Source organism: Rhyacophila brunnea, unplaced genomic scaffold (genome assembly GCF_057557595.1).
Source record: "Rhyacophila brunnea isolate RB1 unplaced genomic scaffold, BYU_Rbru_1.0 scaffold_3, whole genome shotgun sequence".
Taxonomy (NCBI): domain Eukaryota; kingdom Metazoa; phylum Arthropoda; class Insecta; order Trichoptera; family Rhyacophilidae; genus Rhyacophila; species Rhyacophila brunnea.
The window spans coordinates 26,778,508-26,795,960 of record NW_028232965.1 but is presented as its reverse complement, the minus strand read 5'-3'; the positions used below and the strand labels follow the sequence as shown (position 1 = coordinate 26,795,960).

The window sequence follows — 17,453 nt, the reverse complement described above, 5'->3', positions numbered from 1 at the left end:
TCCCGATTCCTCAATAATTCGTTCAGTGTATATTTTAATGCTTACATGTTTATAACCTTATTTATTAAAATTTTCGTTCAACACTTCTCTTTATTACCATCTTTTTTTGTTTTTTTTTTTTATTTACCTTATTACCGTTTCATCTTTACATTTTCGCGTTACTTTTTGTTAGATATGACGTAATTGGTTACGTTGTCAAAAGCGTTAGAACTTACTTTCGTTATTCATTTTATTTTGTTAATTGTTTACTTCTAGTCATCTCCTCAAAACGCCGTTGTGCGGGATTATTGAGTGTGCTAGGTATATTTATTTTATTTTCCAGTCATCCACTCAAGACGTCGTTGTGCGAGATCATTGAGTTTTGCTGGGTATATGTTTTTCGTATTGATGTCTAGAATATCAATCGTTTTTGGTTTTCTTTTTATTTTATTTTATTTCTTTTTGAGCGTCGGTCGCGTCTTTTGTTGACGTCGAGCCCTTCTTTTCACTGGGTGAATAAGTGTTGTGTCATGAGGGACTGTACCCGTCGGTACAGCGGTTGTCCTCTGGCGAGAGGCGTCTAATGCAATTTTCACCTCACTAAGCGGTATATCATCGTCAGTCAATCCTTCTACGTCAGGTACCTTTGTCAAGGAGAGATTATGGTTAGTTGTCCCGGTTTCGAACCCGGTTACCTGCCCCTCTTCCCCACAAGATTCCGAGGACGTTTCTGGAGTCCTGATTCTTTTCCAATTTCTCACTACTTTGTCACTTTTTGACGTCGACGCTTCACATGTCCTTCCAGTTGCATCATCATGTCCCAGGGACAAATCATTTGTAGACTCGTCACGATACGGCGACGCAGGCGGGGAGTGTACAGTTCCCTGCGCTATGTCGTGTCCAGTGGTCGTGTCTCGTCTTGTAACGATGTCCTGAGTATCAGGTACTTCCTGAAGGGATGTGTTCGGTGCCTCCGTGTTATCTTCCTCTTCTTCTTCATCGATATTAATATGCTCCAGTTCTGGTACAATCGGCGGGTAATACTTGCGTAAGTGGTCCACGTGGAACTTAAAAGGTCTGCCCCGACGCAATACGTAGTACGATACCCGACCTACCTTCCATATAATTTTATGAGGCCCCGACCAACGAGGGTCAAGGCCCGAATTCGCCCCTGGCCTCGACTTTGGAAATTCTTATATTTCACACTTTTATTTCCTATATTCTTTACATGTACGCCACTGTCAATTTTCTCAATATGTACCAACACTGCTATTATATTAGATTATAATATTATCTATATCAGATGTCGTTGCATCATTCTAGAATAATGTCAAGCACGTTATGTTATTTTATTATCCTTTTCTTGAAACCGGCCGATGGTAACGTAATTGTTTTATTTTTATATTTAACAGCTATATGGCGTCATATACAAAGACAAATTTAATTGTTCTTGACTTGTAATATTTCGTAAATCACTCATTTCACAAGATGAGCCGTCACTGAAATCTAGATGCGTAACATTTTTATGCGTTGGTTTATCGAACGATGGCATTTTCGATGTTTTGTTTTTTTGTAGTCTTGTTATCTTGAATATTTCTACATTTATTATACACATCTATTTTATTAGAATTAATTACCTGAAAGGTTTTCAACGGATTATACTTAAAGTATTTATTCAACTTTGCATAAGGCATTATTATATTCTGTGTAGGACAAAGAGAATATTTGTTTACAGTTTCGTAAGGCGTTTCAAAATTTTTACGCGCCATAATATGAGATTGTTTTTCTAATTTTATCAGCCCAGTCTCGGGATTTAAACAATAACTTACTGTTTTTCTGTGGGAATTCTCTCCAACGGCCGCATCGTGGAAGTCACGTACACCATTTTTTTCTGACATTCTACATTCATTCAACCTTTCACACTTATTAATATTTTTATCTTTAAGTAACTTATTATTTAAACAAACGTCGGCGAGCAATGCCTGTGATTTTACATCTCTTTCTTTTGAATTTACATTATTATTTTTAAAATAGGTATTGACATTGTCCGTCGAAGTATTGTTTCTATTTTCTAATATACCACTTAACTTCACAGGCTTTTTAAGAAAGTTACTATGACACTTTACACTAGTAGACTTTGGAAGAAAGTTCTCAAACGTATCGCCGTCATATGGGGAGACATCAGCAGCGTCCGGACTCCTAACCTTGAGTCGGAGGCGGTGACCAGGCCCTGCGTCGCCTCCTCATTGTTGTGACTGGTCTTCTCGCCTTGATGCTTCCTGGTTCCTTCTCCAGGCTGGATAATCGGGGCATGTGTAATTTTCGTGGTACCCGTTCCTGCAGATTTGGCACGGCCGGGTACCATACTCGTGAGGCATTCGAGGTCTACCATTTAAAAATCCCCTTCCTCGTGTTGCGGATCCTCGAACATAACCTCCTTCCGGTGCATTTCTTGGGCCGTTATTTATAGGCCTTTCGAATGGCGGAGGTGGTTCATGGCGTATATCAATTTTAGGGGCTTGTCGTCCTACTGAAGCGCGCGTATTGGTCCGCTCCTGGTTTCCGCTGCAGTTGCATGGGCATCCGCATTCCTTTTCTTTTGGTCGTTGCCCTGCCACTACTATTTGTGTTTTTATTTTCGTTGGCTTCAGTCGCTTGGTGATCTCCATGAGTCCTTCGAGATTGGACCAACCTGATTGGCCCACTCGCAACTGGTCCCTCTCATTTAGGAGCTCGAAGAAGAGTTCGGCCAGCTCTTCGCTCGATTCTTTAGGTAAAAGAACCGTCGCCAAATCTTTTTTGTTGAGCAGAAAGCTGAAAGCATCTTCATCAGCTCGCTGCTCCACTCGTTTGAGGTTGTCTTGTTGTTCACGACGTCTCATGGGTGATTCGAAGTGTAACTCCAGTCGATATATAAACGACTCCCAGGAATCGTGTGAAGAGATAGTCTTTCCCCATATCTTCGCTTCCTCCCGAAGACGATTCAGCGCTAGTCCCGTCCAGCTTTCGGGCGAGCTTTTGGCCAATGCAAAAAACTCCTCACATCCTTTTATAAAACCGGCCACTCGATATTTAGGATTTCCGGTGTAAAATACTTCTAATTCAGGCCTCAAGGCCCACGGAGCTTGGTATGAGTGCGGCGCTACCGACGTAATCTCTGGCATTGACTTCGGTGTTGTCAGTGATGTCACTGTCGGCAGTGTCATTTCCACTCGTGGTCTGATATCCAGTGACAGCGGAGCAGTTTCTAATTTTGAAATAGGAGTCAGCACCTCCTCCTCCAAAAGGTTGGGGTCCTCCGAATTATTTTTGGCCATGGTGCGAGTCTTGGAGCGCGTTAGCATTTATACACATGTATTATTATATTTAAAATTTTTTTTTTTTTTTTGCGTTTTACCAGGTCATGGTTCCGGAAGAAGCCATGCACTTCCTCAGCCTGCACGTTATGGGCGCCAAAATAACACACCCTCAATAGCACGACACAAATTTGGCTAGCTCACTTGTTAGTGCACGTACCATAGGGTGGTTATTTAATGTTTATAGTTTTTTTTGGAAATGTATACAATGTGAATTAAAGTCTTAAAGAAAATATTAAAATCTGTTTATTTATTTATTTTGTTATAACACGGTTTTTATCATTTAAAACATTTCAGGGTTTATACATCTAATTTTTAACTTTATATAAAAAGGATTATTTATTTAGGAACTTATTTTTTAATATTCAATTGATAATTTTTACTTATTTAGTTATTAACTGGCACGCCATAAAGGAGCGTGGGTTTTATACTATATTCCTAGAGGAGCCGAATCGAACTCAACTATCCTATCAGAAGAGCGAAATCGAACTGATCTTAGACTAATATACTTTTGAATTGACGCACTCGATCTCGGGAGAGGCCTTATTTTTTTAAAGCCTGTCCCCCTTCAGAGGCACCACCTAATTAGCAGTGCGATCGCGCGTATTATTCCTTAACATTTAATTTGTTATAAACTCTTATTCTAATCTATAAACAATTAGGTAAAATTATTTAAAGCATAATTACGGAAGAAAGCTATGTAGAAAGTTAAGTATTTAAGAAGTTATTTCAATTTCCAAATTATAAAAACATATCTCCCGCCGAAAATTGTCTCTTTGTTTAGAATCGGTGTGAGCGGTGCACACACACTATCAAAATAGTCCCGATTCACGCATATCGAGTGATTGACAGAATACGCAGTGCAGTGCGTGTATTATTTTAAATTTACAGATTTTATTTAAACACGTTATTTATTTTAAATTATAAAATGCAGCTACTGAATTTAATTATACAAAACAAAACTACTGAGTTTAATAGTAACCCTCTTCGGTAATTTTGCTATACATATTATTATATTTTAATGAATGCTTATATTTATTTATCGTAGTTCTCATTCTCTCCGGCATTCATCTCCTTTATAGTATATCAATTTTACATCTTCCTCACATACGAGTATACATAATTATTAATAAGATATTTCTTTATTTAAAACTTACGTGCTATGTACATACCATATTATTTGAAAACATAATTAAACAATTTAAATATTTACTTAATCTATTGACTCCATTCGTCACCTCGCATACTTGTTTCAATTTACCAAATTCTTCCCACCTAGTGTACACCAGTGCATACACAGGGCGAGGACTTAAACTGAAATAGAAAGATAGATTGACGATTTTCCAAGGGATTTTAGTTACGAGTTTTATAAAGCCGCCGGGGTAAAGATTAGGTGACAATGTTTGGGCCATCAAATATATATTATATTATCATAGATATTTAAACGGTATTTTATGTTGGTGTTACTATGTTTATTCTGATGAATTTATATTGGGTACATACCTACCAAAGACGTTAACGATAACTAAAACTTTGTTTTTAAGGATGAACGTACAATTGCTGGTTCCTGAGTAGCTCTAACAATCTACCAACCATCTTCTATACTTACTATAATACAAAAATGGCGACCTTTCAATTTTTTAAAGATTAAATTTACGAAAATAAATGTTATGAAATATAAGACATAATGTTGAAATGACCTGACCAATTGTGTTCATACGTAAAATTATTTTTTTACAGATTTATTAGTAGATAATAATGTATATTAATAGTTGGTGAATCAATAAATTGCGAGATTGACTTGTAGCTTAATCAGTAGAGCACGAGTACTTGTCATTTTCATATATTTAGGCTCCCGTCTATATAGGAAGCTTTTCTTCTGTGTCTTCGGTATAAACATAAACAATATCCTAGCAAATTTTAATATGAATGAATGGATATTGTATAATGTGTAGTATTTTTACTGATACCGGAGTAGTGTTGAATATAAATCCATAAATAATACCCACTAGATACTACTGTACATTATTGTATACTCAAACACAAAATTATTAATAAACCTTGGAAAATCAAAATATTCAAACCACAACCGCAAATGCTTTAGATTTAAGACATTTTTCGCTGGAAAAAAATCATCGTCAAAAAATGAGGAAAATTGATAATAGAAACTCAAATTCATTGTGAAACCGTATGATTTGCCTTTAAAATACACATTAATAACAAATATTGATGTATCTATACTCTAAGTAAATACTATAAAATAATAGGTGTGAATCAATTGTCAATCAAATATTTCATTATTTTTCCACAATTCATACATTATCATCTTCCGCCGATAAAATAAAACTATTTCAACGTGTTAGTTAATAATTTCATAAATGACGTGAAATGACCTCCTATCTACGATTCGTTGTTTTCCTGTCTGAAATATATTTCTCATAAATCTGCCGGGTATTTCTTGGAATATAATATTTCACCACACTAAAAAAAGTGACTCATACGTTTTCTAAATAAACATCCATCAGGTAGCATTATGATTCACACAATCCCACCTGCAAGACAGGACAAGCTGTAGGATTCTGAGTGGTTGGTTAATGATAGTGGTTTTGTTTGTCTAAACTTAACTCTAAATGCATGGGTTATATATACGACAAGATGTAGTGCTTCATCTTATTAAAATATTGTACATCTGATGCTATCGGTCATGCTAGAGCGGGCACTCTGTTGTCACGACACAATATTTAAAGAAAATTATTATCAAGATGTTTCCTGTGGGTGGTCTCAACTTCAGTAAAGATTCATCATTATATCACTACTATATTATATATATTACATACAATACTACATACGTTATTACAGGTATAATTATGTAGGTACGCAAATTTTTAAGCACCTAACTAGGTAGGTAGATATCCTATTCGATTATTTCAGCATTATAAACGTGAGCACAGTAGGCAACAACTGTGTGAAAACTATGTTATTGACCCAAGTATTGACTACTATGCAGATATTTCCTAATATGAACGATAACTGTGGATGTTTTCAAATCTATTAACAAAGAATGGTTACTGTGTTTAAACTAGGTTAGGTACCCAATAATCATTACTATGGTTTAATATAATTCATAGATGGGTTCTGGATAACTCAAATATTTGTAGGCTGTACAAATAACCTGCCTACCTGCATTTATTCAAAAACATGTAGGTACAGGTGGTAGTCATTATATTTTGTCGACGGAATTTGAAAACATCTTAATTTGTCGTATAGGTAGGTACCTGTATTAGGAAATACGTGCAAGCCAGATTTGGAGCGATACTTTACTGGTTAGGGTTAGACTGTTAGAGCAATCGCCAGGCAAGCGGAAGATGTGTGGTTGATCCCATAGTTTTTTTTACCTGTGTATTTCTGAAGTTTCTCAACGTTTTTCAATAAAATTGTTTCACATTCTATCTAAGAAACTTGTGTAGGTATATTACAATCATGATATGGAGAAAATCTTCTGATTATAAATGTACTTCTACAGATTTCCGAGTTAAAATGATTATGAATAAAAACATAAATACTGTGGTCAATATGTTGGTATCTACCTTTTCCATACAGCCACCAATTCGGGGTAATAAAAAACCATGAGGTCTTGTAACTATTTATAGTAGAAACCCGCATTCTATCCAACTCGAAAAAAAATGTGATTCATGGATATGGCTGTAAAAAAATACCACCGAAAATAACCTTGAAGCCAACAATGTCTATGAGGCCAATACGTAATGTTCCTGGCGTCTCTGATCCGGTTGGATTGTTACAATGTCCCTCACAAGTATGTCAGTAAATTTCGCCGGAAATTCCAGTGGTAAACGTGTGACTAGCATAACTGGCATATATTTTTTTAAATCTCCAGTCATCCACAATCATGGCGGACAGAAGACAGCAATTATGTTTGCCAAATCGGTATTAAAAAAAAAAAAAAAACATCTCGAATTACACGGCAAAATAATTATAAATTTGCGTTACGAATTGAACAGAACAAAATGCTTTAGCAGTTCGTTTGCCTATTGTCATTGCATCAATGCGTAGGATAATAAATAAACAAAATAGTAGATAATAATATTTTGTTTAGCATAATGTGCATTACCTACATATAATGTTTTGCATATCTTTTCGAAGTAATAACACTTCTTCAAAATAAAATATATAATATATTATATAGCACCAAAAACCAACCAGACTATGGTATGTGGCGTTACAACAAATTTATGGATTAATAATAATAAACTGACTGTCTAAATCTCGAGTTGTCTGTCTCAACAGAGTCAAAAATATCTTTATGAAAGTTTAGCGAAAACGGATTTCTAAAGAGACAAAAAACTCGTCTGCATCCAATACGTATACCTACGTCAGTAATTTTATTACATAATTTATTTAGTGGCCATGCCAATAATTGACGTTCGTTTCGTTAGAGACCACGTTGAAAAAGAGTCTTTGACATTAGCAACACAAAATAATGTGCAACACGAATAAAAACGTCTCGTAAGATTTGTTTTAACGCAATATATTCGAGTATTACGTAGGTAAGCTGGGAAGATTTCTTTGTTTCCATCCAATCAACACATGATTTATTTTATACAGTGATGTAGACAATTTGATTGTGTTTATCAAATTATGCATTCCGCTGCCTAAGAATTTTATTGAAATGAATACTCGTCGCTACACAAATTGCAATCATTTACAAAATTGCTTGACCCGTTTCAAAATAGCCGCGAGCAAAGTGTTGCAATAGAGCTGGTCAACCAAGAAGCTGGCCAGAAGGTCAGTTGACAAGCTTAAAATTTATGATAGGAGAATCAAATGGGGCGTGCGACTGAAATAATTAAGATCCCGACACCTGATACCGGCAGTTAATTAAGATGTCCATTGTGCGGAATGTCTCCAATTGGCGGATTCCTACCGAATGCCGGCCATTCTTCTCGTATAAGCCCTCGCAAGTCGACTACGGAGAACCGGTTTTCCTGTCTCGTTAGTCAAATCTTGGGCCCGAGACATTTATTTTGTTACGGGTGACAAAAACGGATAACTATTCCTCCACAATTTATGTCCCCAATCTCAGACATGGGACAAATACACAGAATCGATAGCGACATTCTTAACAATCTACTGAGGTAAAAATACACGTAAAACGGATAATAGGTATATCGAAAATGTAAGTAGTTTTAGAAAGGATGTTTAGGAATATTATCTCATTCTATTCCGATTATAAGTAATACTTATTCAGGAGACAGAATTTTAAACAGTCTAAACATGTTTATTTTTATTGAAAATAGCAATGTTTACCTAAAAAAAAAAGAATGTTAATCATATTCGAAATCGAGAATATTTCCATTCAATCAAACATCGAAAGCTATTTTTATTATAGTTGTTTAACACTTTTAATTAAACTGACAAGCCTAAAATTGTAAATTAACCAAACCGGTTGAATGTAGTTCATCATTATAGACTTGATTGAAACCAATTTTATTTGAATACAGCAATACAAAATTTGTAGAGCAAGTTTTGTATCAGAAATCAATATGTACGTCTCTATTGAAAGTATGTTTTAGTTCTGACTGATTTAATTTTGTTGTTAATAATGTTGACGGACAATGCACTCTGCAGGCTCATCTCTCGGGTTATATCAAATATTGGAAACAACGCTCGGAGATCGTCCCACACGCTGGAATGCTGGCACTCACGAAGCCCAAATTACAGAAGATCCAAGACCAGTTGGTACACTTACGCACGACTATAGTTCAAAGTTCAGCAGTCGTGAATAAAAACGCGGCGAACAATATGTCCGAACGATTTGTTTCGTATGGGCTTATTGCATCCGACGAGATTAAATTATCCAACTAAATCAGACCAAAAAAAGTGTTGATTTCATTAAATTTGAATCTTGAACAGATGTTGGTTTTGTTTCACCACGATGACATAATAACTCCACATGTTTCAGACAAATTTCATAACGTGAGTTATATAAGAGAAAAAATATTATATAGGTACTACGACATAAATCAACTCTGCATACAATACTATTTATTAAAATTTAATTAAATGCATAGTTATTTATTAACTGCCTTTGCATATTACGTATAGTGTGTACATACTCATTACAATGAATAAGAGATGCTCACTATGGTGGAATAAAAATGTCAAAGTGAAGAAAATGAAAACATTAGTGCTAACTGTAATATAAATTAAATTGATTATTTAGAATTTAAACGTCGCGATTGATCGGCAATTAGTAATATAATAATACTTATGTGTTATGTTATGTAATAGGAAAAACATGTTAAATCTAAGTAGAGACTCATACATATTTTAACGTAGGTTAAGTCGTATCAATTTAAAAGTATAAAGTCGCAAAAAACAACTTTTAAGTCTAACAAAATTACGTTATTATTAAATTTCATTATGTGTTACGAATGTTAATAAACTATTCACCTGTATGAATATTTCTCCCACAAACCAGTACGATTAGATTAAGTTTTTGGATCGTCAATCATCAGATAAAATATACGTGACATGAAAACTGTTGACTGTATTAAGTGAATAGTTAGATCTTGATAGAGGGCATCCGCAAACCGAGTCGAAGTATATGCGACTCACAAAAATTTGCATATTTCTCAACAAAAAGAAGATTCGATACGTTAAAAACACGTTTGACAGATAGGTACCTGTTTCACATTAGAAAAAATACCGCTACCTTATAGGGAATTAATTAAATTATAATATTATGGGTAACAGACCGTAATAATAATGACATACACATTTATAATTAAGTATACGTGATCCAAATTCCTTAAATTCCCACTGACCAAACTGCAATCGACTATTATATAGATAAGTCCAAACATTATAGAAATAAATGTAACTCCTAAAGTTCACAATGAAGAAAGCACGCATATCATTTATACAAAAGCAGGAAACGTACGATTAAAGTCAATACAATTTTAATTCACAGAATTTCCTTATATACGTTGAATGTATGTATATTCTTAGATGTTTGTCATCTATCAGCTTTCCTAACGTTCTGGACATTTACTATCAGTGGCGAAGGGTGGAGGTAGGCTGTTAAGATCCGCCATAAATAGTGCACACTAAACTTTGTCAGTCACACGTATTTGTTTTCATTGAACTAAGACTACAATTTACGGATGGCATTGGCTAGTTTTTAAAATTCAATTAAAGCATGCGAAAACCAAACCATAATAGATAATAGTCAAAAAATACTCTAAATATCTAAAATTATGTCAATAAATCATATATAATTGTAGATATTTTATAGATAGAATAATATTTTTTATATTATAGTTTGGTTAGGCAGGGCTTAATGAATTTAAAAAAAAATAACCAACAACTGTAATATTATGTATTTCTAATTCAACGAAAACAAATAAGTGTGAATGAAAAAGTGTGCACAATTTTGTCAGATCGCTAAAATTTATACCAAATCTATTGTGATTTGGTTTAGACAGGGTTTAATTGATTTTTAAAAACTAATCTACAACATCTGTAAATTGTAGTCTTAGTTTAATAAAAACAAATACGTATGACTAATAAAGTTTAATGTGCACTATTTATGGCGCATCTTAACAGCCTACCTCCACCCTTCGCCACTGTTTACTAGAGTCCTGAAAGCTGCGAGCTTTACAGCATCCGTAGTTGCAGGGCCTCGTATGCCTAAAGAAGTCGCATCCACTAGTCTCTGGCAGTTTAATTAATTAGATCAATCATTTCGTTCTATTAGGCAACGATCCGCATTCTTTCGATACAGTGGACAGAAGGACGGACAACCGATGGACATATTAGTCTACGTCCAACTTGACACAATGATACCAGATTAAAATACTACCATAATAAAGCTACACGAGGTTGGTACGTCTAGAAAAATTGAGGAAAATTTGTTTATTTTTGGAAAAAAGAAGACAATACCGACTCAGATCCATTGTTTTTGTGAATAAAATAGTATAAAAATATTTTATTTTATATTAGTACAGTTCAATAATATGATTGTTTTTTTTTTCATTTTACAAAAGAGCACTTCTTTCGAACATATATAATATTATTAACTTTGGAAACGCCCACAAATTATTGCGATAACGAAACGATTAAGTATAAGAGTAAATAATTATTATTTGTTCTTTCTCGTCAGCTGAATGCAGATCTTACTATTCTAACTCACATTTTGAAATATTGCAGAAGGGAGTTCTTTGAAACATCCTACTTCAATAATTATTTATTATTTGAATAAGTATATATATGCATACCTCCCTGGCACCCAACTCGAGCAAGTCAGCAGCTACGTCTATCTCGGACAGCAGGTGTCCATAGACGGAAGCATGCACGATGAAATTGCTCGAAGAACAAAGCTCGGATGGAGTGCTTTTGGACGTCTGAATATTATCTTCAAGAGTGACCTACTATTATGTCTTAAGCGTAAGGTGTTCAACCAATGTGTGCTACCCGTGCTCACGTATGGCTGCGAGACGTGGACCCTCAACACGAGAGATGTCCAAAGGCTAAGAGTCACACAGCGAGGCATGGAGAGGTGCATGTTGGGCATCACGCGAAAGGACCGTAAGAGGAACGAATGGGTTAGGAAGCAGACAAGAGTACGCGATGTAATAGACGTTGCCAAACAGCTGAAATGGAGATGGGCGGGACACATTGCTCGCCGAAAGGACGGCCGCTGGACAAATGCCGTCATCCAGTGGTACCCAAGGGGTACGAAACGGCCACAGGGTCGCCCTAAAAGCCGCTGGATTGACGAACTGGTAAAGTTCGGCGGAAATACGTGGCAGCGAACGACACAGGACCGAGAGAGTTGGAGAAAGCTTGAGGAGGCCTTCATCCAGCAGTGGATTGACCCCGGCTGATGATGATATATGCATACAACATATTATTTTATTAGGACTATAATTGATAGATATACATGTTATATAAATATTAAATCACTTAAATATGATGATTCAAAGAACACCTCTGTAACATATTCCAAATGTGCGTTAGAATAGTAAAGTTCTGCATTTAACAGAGTTTAAGATAAGAAAATGTTTGTTATCCATTCACTCAATTGAAAAAACCAGTCAAAATCAGTATAAATAATTTAGGTAAGTATGTCCACCATATTTTATTCATCCAGAGACTTTGGACTCATTGGAGAGACTATTGTATCATTTATAACCGGATACCTAGCGTCGAAAATTGTAATTTTGATGAAGGAATTTGACATAATCTATAATAGACAGAACATTGTACGAGTGTACGCCATACGAAATACTTAATAGAGATGTTGCTGTCAAGTTGGATACATACCGAACACTCAGTTATCTCTTGAATGTGATTTGAGCTAAGTACGTTTACTGAGAATTATTGTATTATTTAGCTATGTACGTCAGCAACACAAAAAATACACTAAATATTACAAAAAGTGTGAGAAAAATGAGTCGAATATTAAACACATTAAACCACTTTTTTATGCATAGAAGTTGCCATTCAACAATGTGAATTCAACCGAAAATATGATGTTCATTGCATCACCTTGAAACACGAGTATGATAAACTTATTCAATTGTATTTTATGTTATTCAAGAAAATTTCCCGTTTCCATTGTTTAACATCCTGTTCCATTGTCTATACCCACAAGAGGATAAATTAATACTCAAAGCCAGCGAGCTTTGGTTGCAGCGTGTGTTATCATTGTTATCAATGTTGGCAAACTCGTATGATGCCAATTGCAATTTTGCTAACAATGTTATTGAATAATTTTTCACTGAATTTCAATATGATATTATATTTCCCGATTCTCCGTATAACGAATGAATTTCACTAGCGCAGGCATGTCCAACTCCAAATAGGCTGTGATCCTTTCAATTCAGTATCGCAGCTGAAAGTGTGTACGTACTAAAATTTACCACATGATCCATTGTCACTTTGCAATTTAAACAAACGAATTTATTATATTTGACTTAAGACAATTAAACTTGTCTTTCACAATCATAAAGAAACGCTCAACATCCCATTCATCGTGAAAATGATATTTTTGGTCTTCTTTTGGGAATTCATTATGTATACTCATTATCAAACTATTCTCCTACTGTGTATAGAGCGTATTATGTTTGACGGTAACGAGAAATACGCCCCTGTTTCAAGCGCTTGGATTTAAATCTCCATTTTCTCGCACTCTCGTGGCAAGTAGTGAGTAAGTAGTGTAATATGAATCAAGCGTGAGGGCTTATTTTGAAAACTAATTTTTCGTAAGCTGGTTAAGGAAATAGTATTAGTAATTATTAATGCTTCCTCTTTGAAATTGCACTGAAATCATAATTTATTATATTACAATTAAATGTAGGTACACGCTTTTTATAATATTTACAATCAATTCAATTCCTAGATACGATCGACCAAAATCCATCTCGCGATCGACGCGTTGACATGCCTGCAGTTTGCAAACGTTGTCTTGTAAACATTCATACTAATGTATTTAGTTGGTAGAACAATAACCATATAAGTCTGTCTTACTTGTCTTGCTGAGATCTTAGTACGAAAGATCTTAGGATATATCTATCCATATCTATGAGAATTTAATTCATTTTCAAACAAGTGCATATTATATACTCGTATTATGTCTCTACGTAGAATGCTAACTTAAACAATTTTTGTTTATTAGTGTTATTACATTGATTAAAGATTTACTCTGTAAGTAAAATATAATGAAGTGTTAATAACCTACTGTGTATGAGACTAATCTGTTGTTTTTGTCCTTACAGCTCAATAAAATATGGCGGTGTTTGGCATGGTCTCCGCGGTGGCGGGTTTCGTCAAAGTCCGCTACCTGATCGACAAGGCGCTCATCGACAACATGGTCTTCCGGATGCACTACCGCATCACCTCCGCCATCCTCTTCTTATGCTGTATCCTCGTCACGGCGAACAACCTCATAGGTAATTTATATAATTTTTCATATAACATACTATATAAGGAAACAGCGCCGTAGGCAAAATTTTTCGATAAAAATTGTTTCTGCTGAGAAATACTGCATTTTTTCACAGAATTTGATTTTAGGGATAAAATAATCATATCTTCTTTATAGTCGTTTGAAGGCTCTCATGCTCTCTCTGATACTTGTTTACAATTTTAATACAAACTCCGATAAAGGATTTATTCGATGAATTTAATCAGTAAGATTGAATCGAGAATTAAATATAATAATAAAAGTAATATAAACGATGTTGAATTATTCTTATAATATAATATATAGAATAAATGTATATTCTGTAATTGTCGACAACCACTATTACGTCGAAGCAGTAGTGAGTAGGATATTATTATACTCGGCATTCATACACCATAATAAATTTTAAGATTTTCAATAGAACTTGTACCCCTGTAGCGTTACGCTCTGATTGTCTCGACACGATCGCATTATAATATTAGTTCATATATTTTTTCATCAGTATCTTTTATAAAGAGAGTGAATTTAATTTACCTCGTCATAATTATTTTGTTTTATTATCTCACATACTTGATTTAAAATAACCTCAATTTATCTTGTGATAGTTGTAAATAGAATACAAGATCATTTTTTTAAATGTCCTCGGTACCCGTATTGAACGTTTATGAATGAAGTATTAAATTTTATAAATAAGCATTCAAACACTGTATACTTTAATTTTAATACTTACATAATAACAACCAAATTGTAATTAAACCACGTACCAAATTATAAAATATTGTGTCTAAATTTAATACAATATATAGGTACCTACCTATACGAATGTTCTTGTATGTAGGTTCTCTTACAATCTTACTTTAGTTTTAGTACTTCAAAAGCTCAGATTAATAACCCACGTTCATGGTAATTTTATTAAACTTCGTAAAAATTATTTGTGGCTTGATTCAAATTATTAAAATTGGGTGCCATCGACGTCTTCTTACTACCCCAAGACATTGAGAACAGTGCATGGCCATCTATACTCTGAAGTTAATTTCTTTCGGTGGTCTTGTTTCTTGAAATTGATTTGGTATGTATTTAGTCATTTTTTGGCGCATGCTCTACCTACCCAGACCCACCGTTTTTGTAAATATTTGTATAGCCTATGAACTATCAGCTAAATATCTATGACCTTATCGACTGAACGACGCTTTACACTTTACAGTACCATATGCATTTCAAATAAAACTATATATAGTGTAAAGATACTGCTTTTGAACACGTTTTCCAAATAGAATTATCAAATTTCCATACTGGTTATGCGTTATCAGTCGAATAAGCGGTAAACCAAATTCAACATTTCAAGCCGCAAACGCATTGCAATAACTCTGAGGACTACCAAAATTAAGGTGTCAAAACAACGGTGAGCCAGCCATTAATCTAAATTATATTTAATCTATGAGCGTTCGTTTAAATACCGTTGTTGTATAAGTCTGTAGTCGCTAATATAACCGGTTCCCTCCGCCGATGGACCACGTGATAGCGAATAATGTGTATTTTGATTCTCAAACAATTATGTTTCATGAGAACAAAAAATCGCCATAGAACTGAGCAAATAGTCGTAAGTCGAGAAGTGATTCGCAGAAGATGCTGAAAAGTTAAAACTTTACCAATCTGCATTAAATCTATTCTATTCGAGCGGACGAATCTTCCAAATGTGTGTCAACATAAGATTTGCATTTGAATTATGTATATTTTTTATAATATTATGTCTTAATACTACTTACAAATGGATTCAACTAATTATTTACAGTTTAAATTAACAAAACTTAATTTACTAAGTTTCGTCTAAAAGTATTTCATAAAACTACCAAGTACCTACTATAAATTCTTAATGATTTCTCCAAACTAAACTATTCGTAAGTTAGCAATGGGCTGGTAATACGTTACAGGTAAAAATATTTAACTCGCATTTCTTGGAACTCTGTTATTGTAGGGCGTAGGCTATTCAATTGAACCCCTCGCCTAACCAAGTGTTAATGTTTAAAATGCATCACAATATAATATTTTGTTCCATCATGTACCTAAATAATTGTCTGTGTAACAAGTACATGATTAATAAATTCATATTATGCATCCAGGGAACTCAGAAATAAATGTTCTGTGTATGCATCACATTATAATATTGTGTGATGCCACTATAATTAATCAGAATACAACGGATTTATGTCTTAATTTAAGTTTTGAGTTTTTATATTGCACGACCATTCTTATTTCTAATAATAAAACTGTAAAATAATTTCATATTAATATACCTACTAATCAATGAATTAGTGTAACTTTTGATGTTTTGCCAGACTCAGTTTGCATTTACTGAGAATCGTGTTAAAATTTCGAATTACTCGAAACAATGTCGATAATATTATTTCAAAAGGAATATAATTTTCTCATACAATATTTGGATGTTATTATGACGTACTTCATTCATTGTCGCCTGGCAGCCACATCAGCTAATTCGTGTTTTAGATAATACATCCGGAACAACGGAAGTGGTCGGCAATAGCAAATAAATTCGCTGTTAGAAATGATAAAAATGGTACGTACTTGCTGAATTCGTGAAAATATTACGCATAATTTAATCAACATTTATCCCGTGATGGTCAGTTTACAGCAGTTATAATAAATTAGAAATTATGGACTCACATATTGTGTTTTTTAGTCATTACCTAAAAGTCCTAAAACATTGGATACATAAAATGCATGTGATCAAAATATTTCTCGCTTCTTAATTATATTTTTATAAATCTCAGTTAAAATATTTAGTTAAAACCTTGATACCTATTATCAGTGGTGAAGAAGTAGGTATTATAATTCTGAAATGCAAATATGTTTCATCATAAATAATACTCAGTATTCTAACTTGAATTTTGTTTTGAAAACTAAATTATGATCAATCGCCTTATTTTGATTCTACCTGTTTAAATAATGAATCACTAGAATTCACCAGGTATAAGCTGTATCACCACCTACCGAACAGCCTAATGAACTAATTAGTAAGTATAATTAATTCCGGTCTCCATACTCGTCGCACTTGACAGACTATAAGAATTAAATACAAATTTCATAATATTTCGTGCAAGGTTATAGCTATTATT

At 34.2% G+C, this 17,453-nt stretch overlaps 2 protein-coding genes across 3 annotated transcripts in view; one reads left to right on the top strand and one right to left on the bottom strand.

Annotated features, from left to right (window-relative positions):
* Positions 1–17,453, bottom strand: part of spg (dedicator of cytokinesis spg) — a 158,776-nt gene that overhangs the window by 89,561 nt on the left and 51,762 nt on the right. The window lies entirely within an intron of this gene.
* Inx3 (innexin 3) overlaps positions 1–17,453 on the top strand; it is a 52,470-nt gene that overhangs the window by 19,113 nt on the left and 15,904 nt on the right. Inside the window, exon 2 of the mRNA XM_085952439.1 lies at positions 14,135–14,308. Within this exon, the coding sequence (XP_085808565.1) occupies positions 14,146–14,308 (163 nt within the window). The 5' untranslated portion in view covers positions 14,135–14,145. The remainder of the gene's footprint in view (positions 1–14,134; positions 14,309–17,453) is intronic.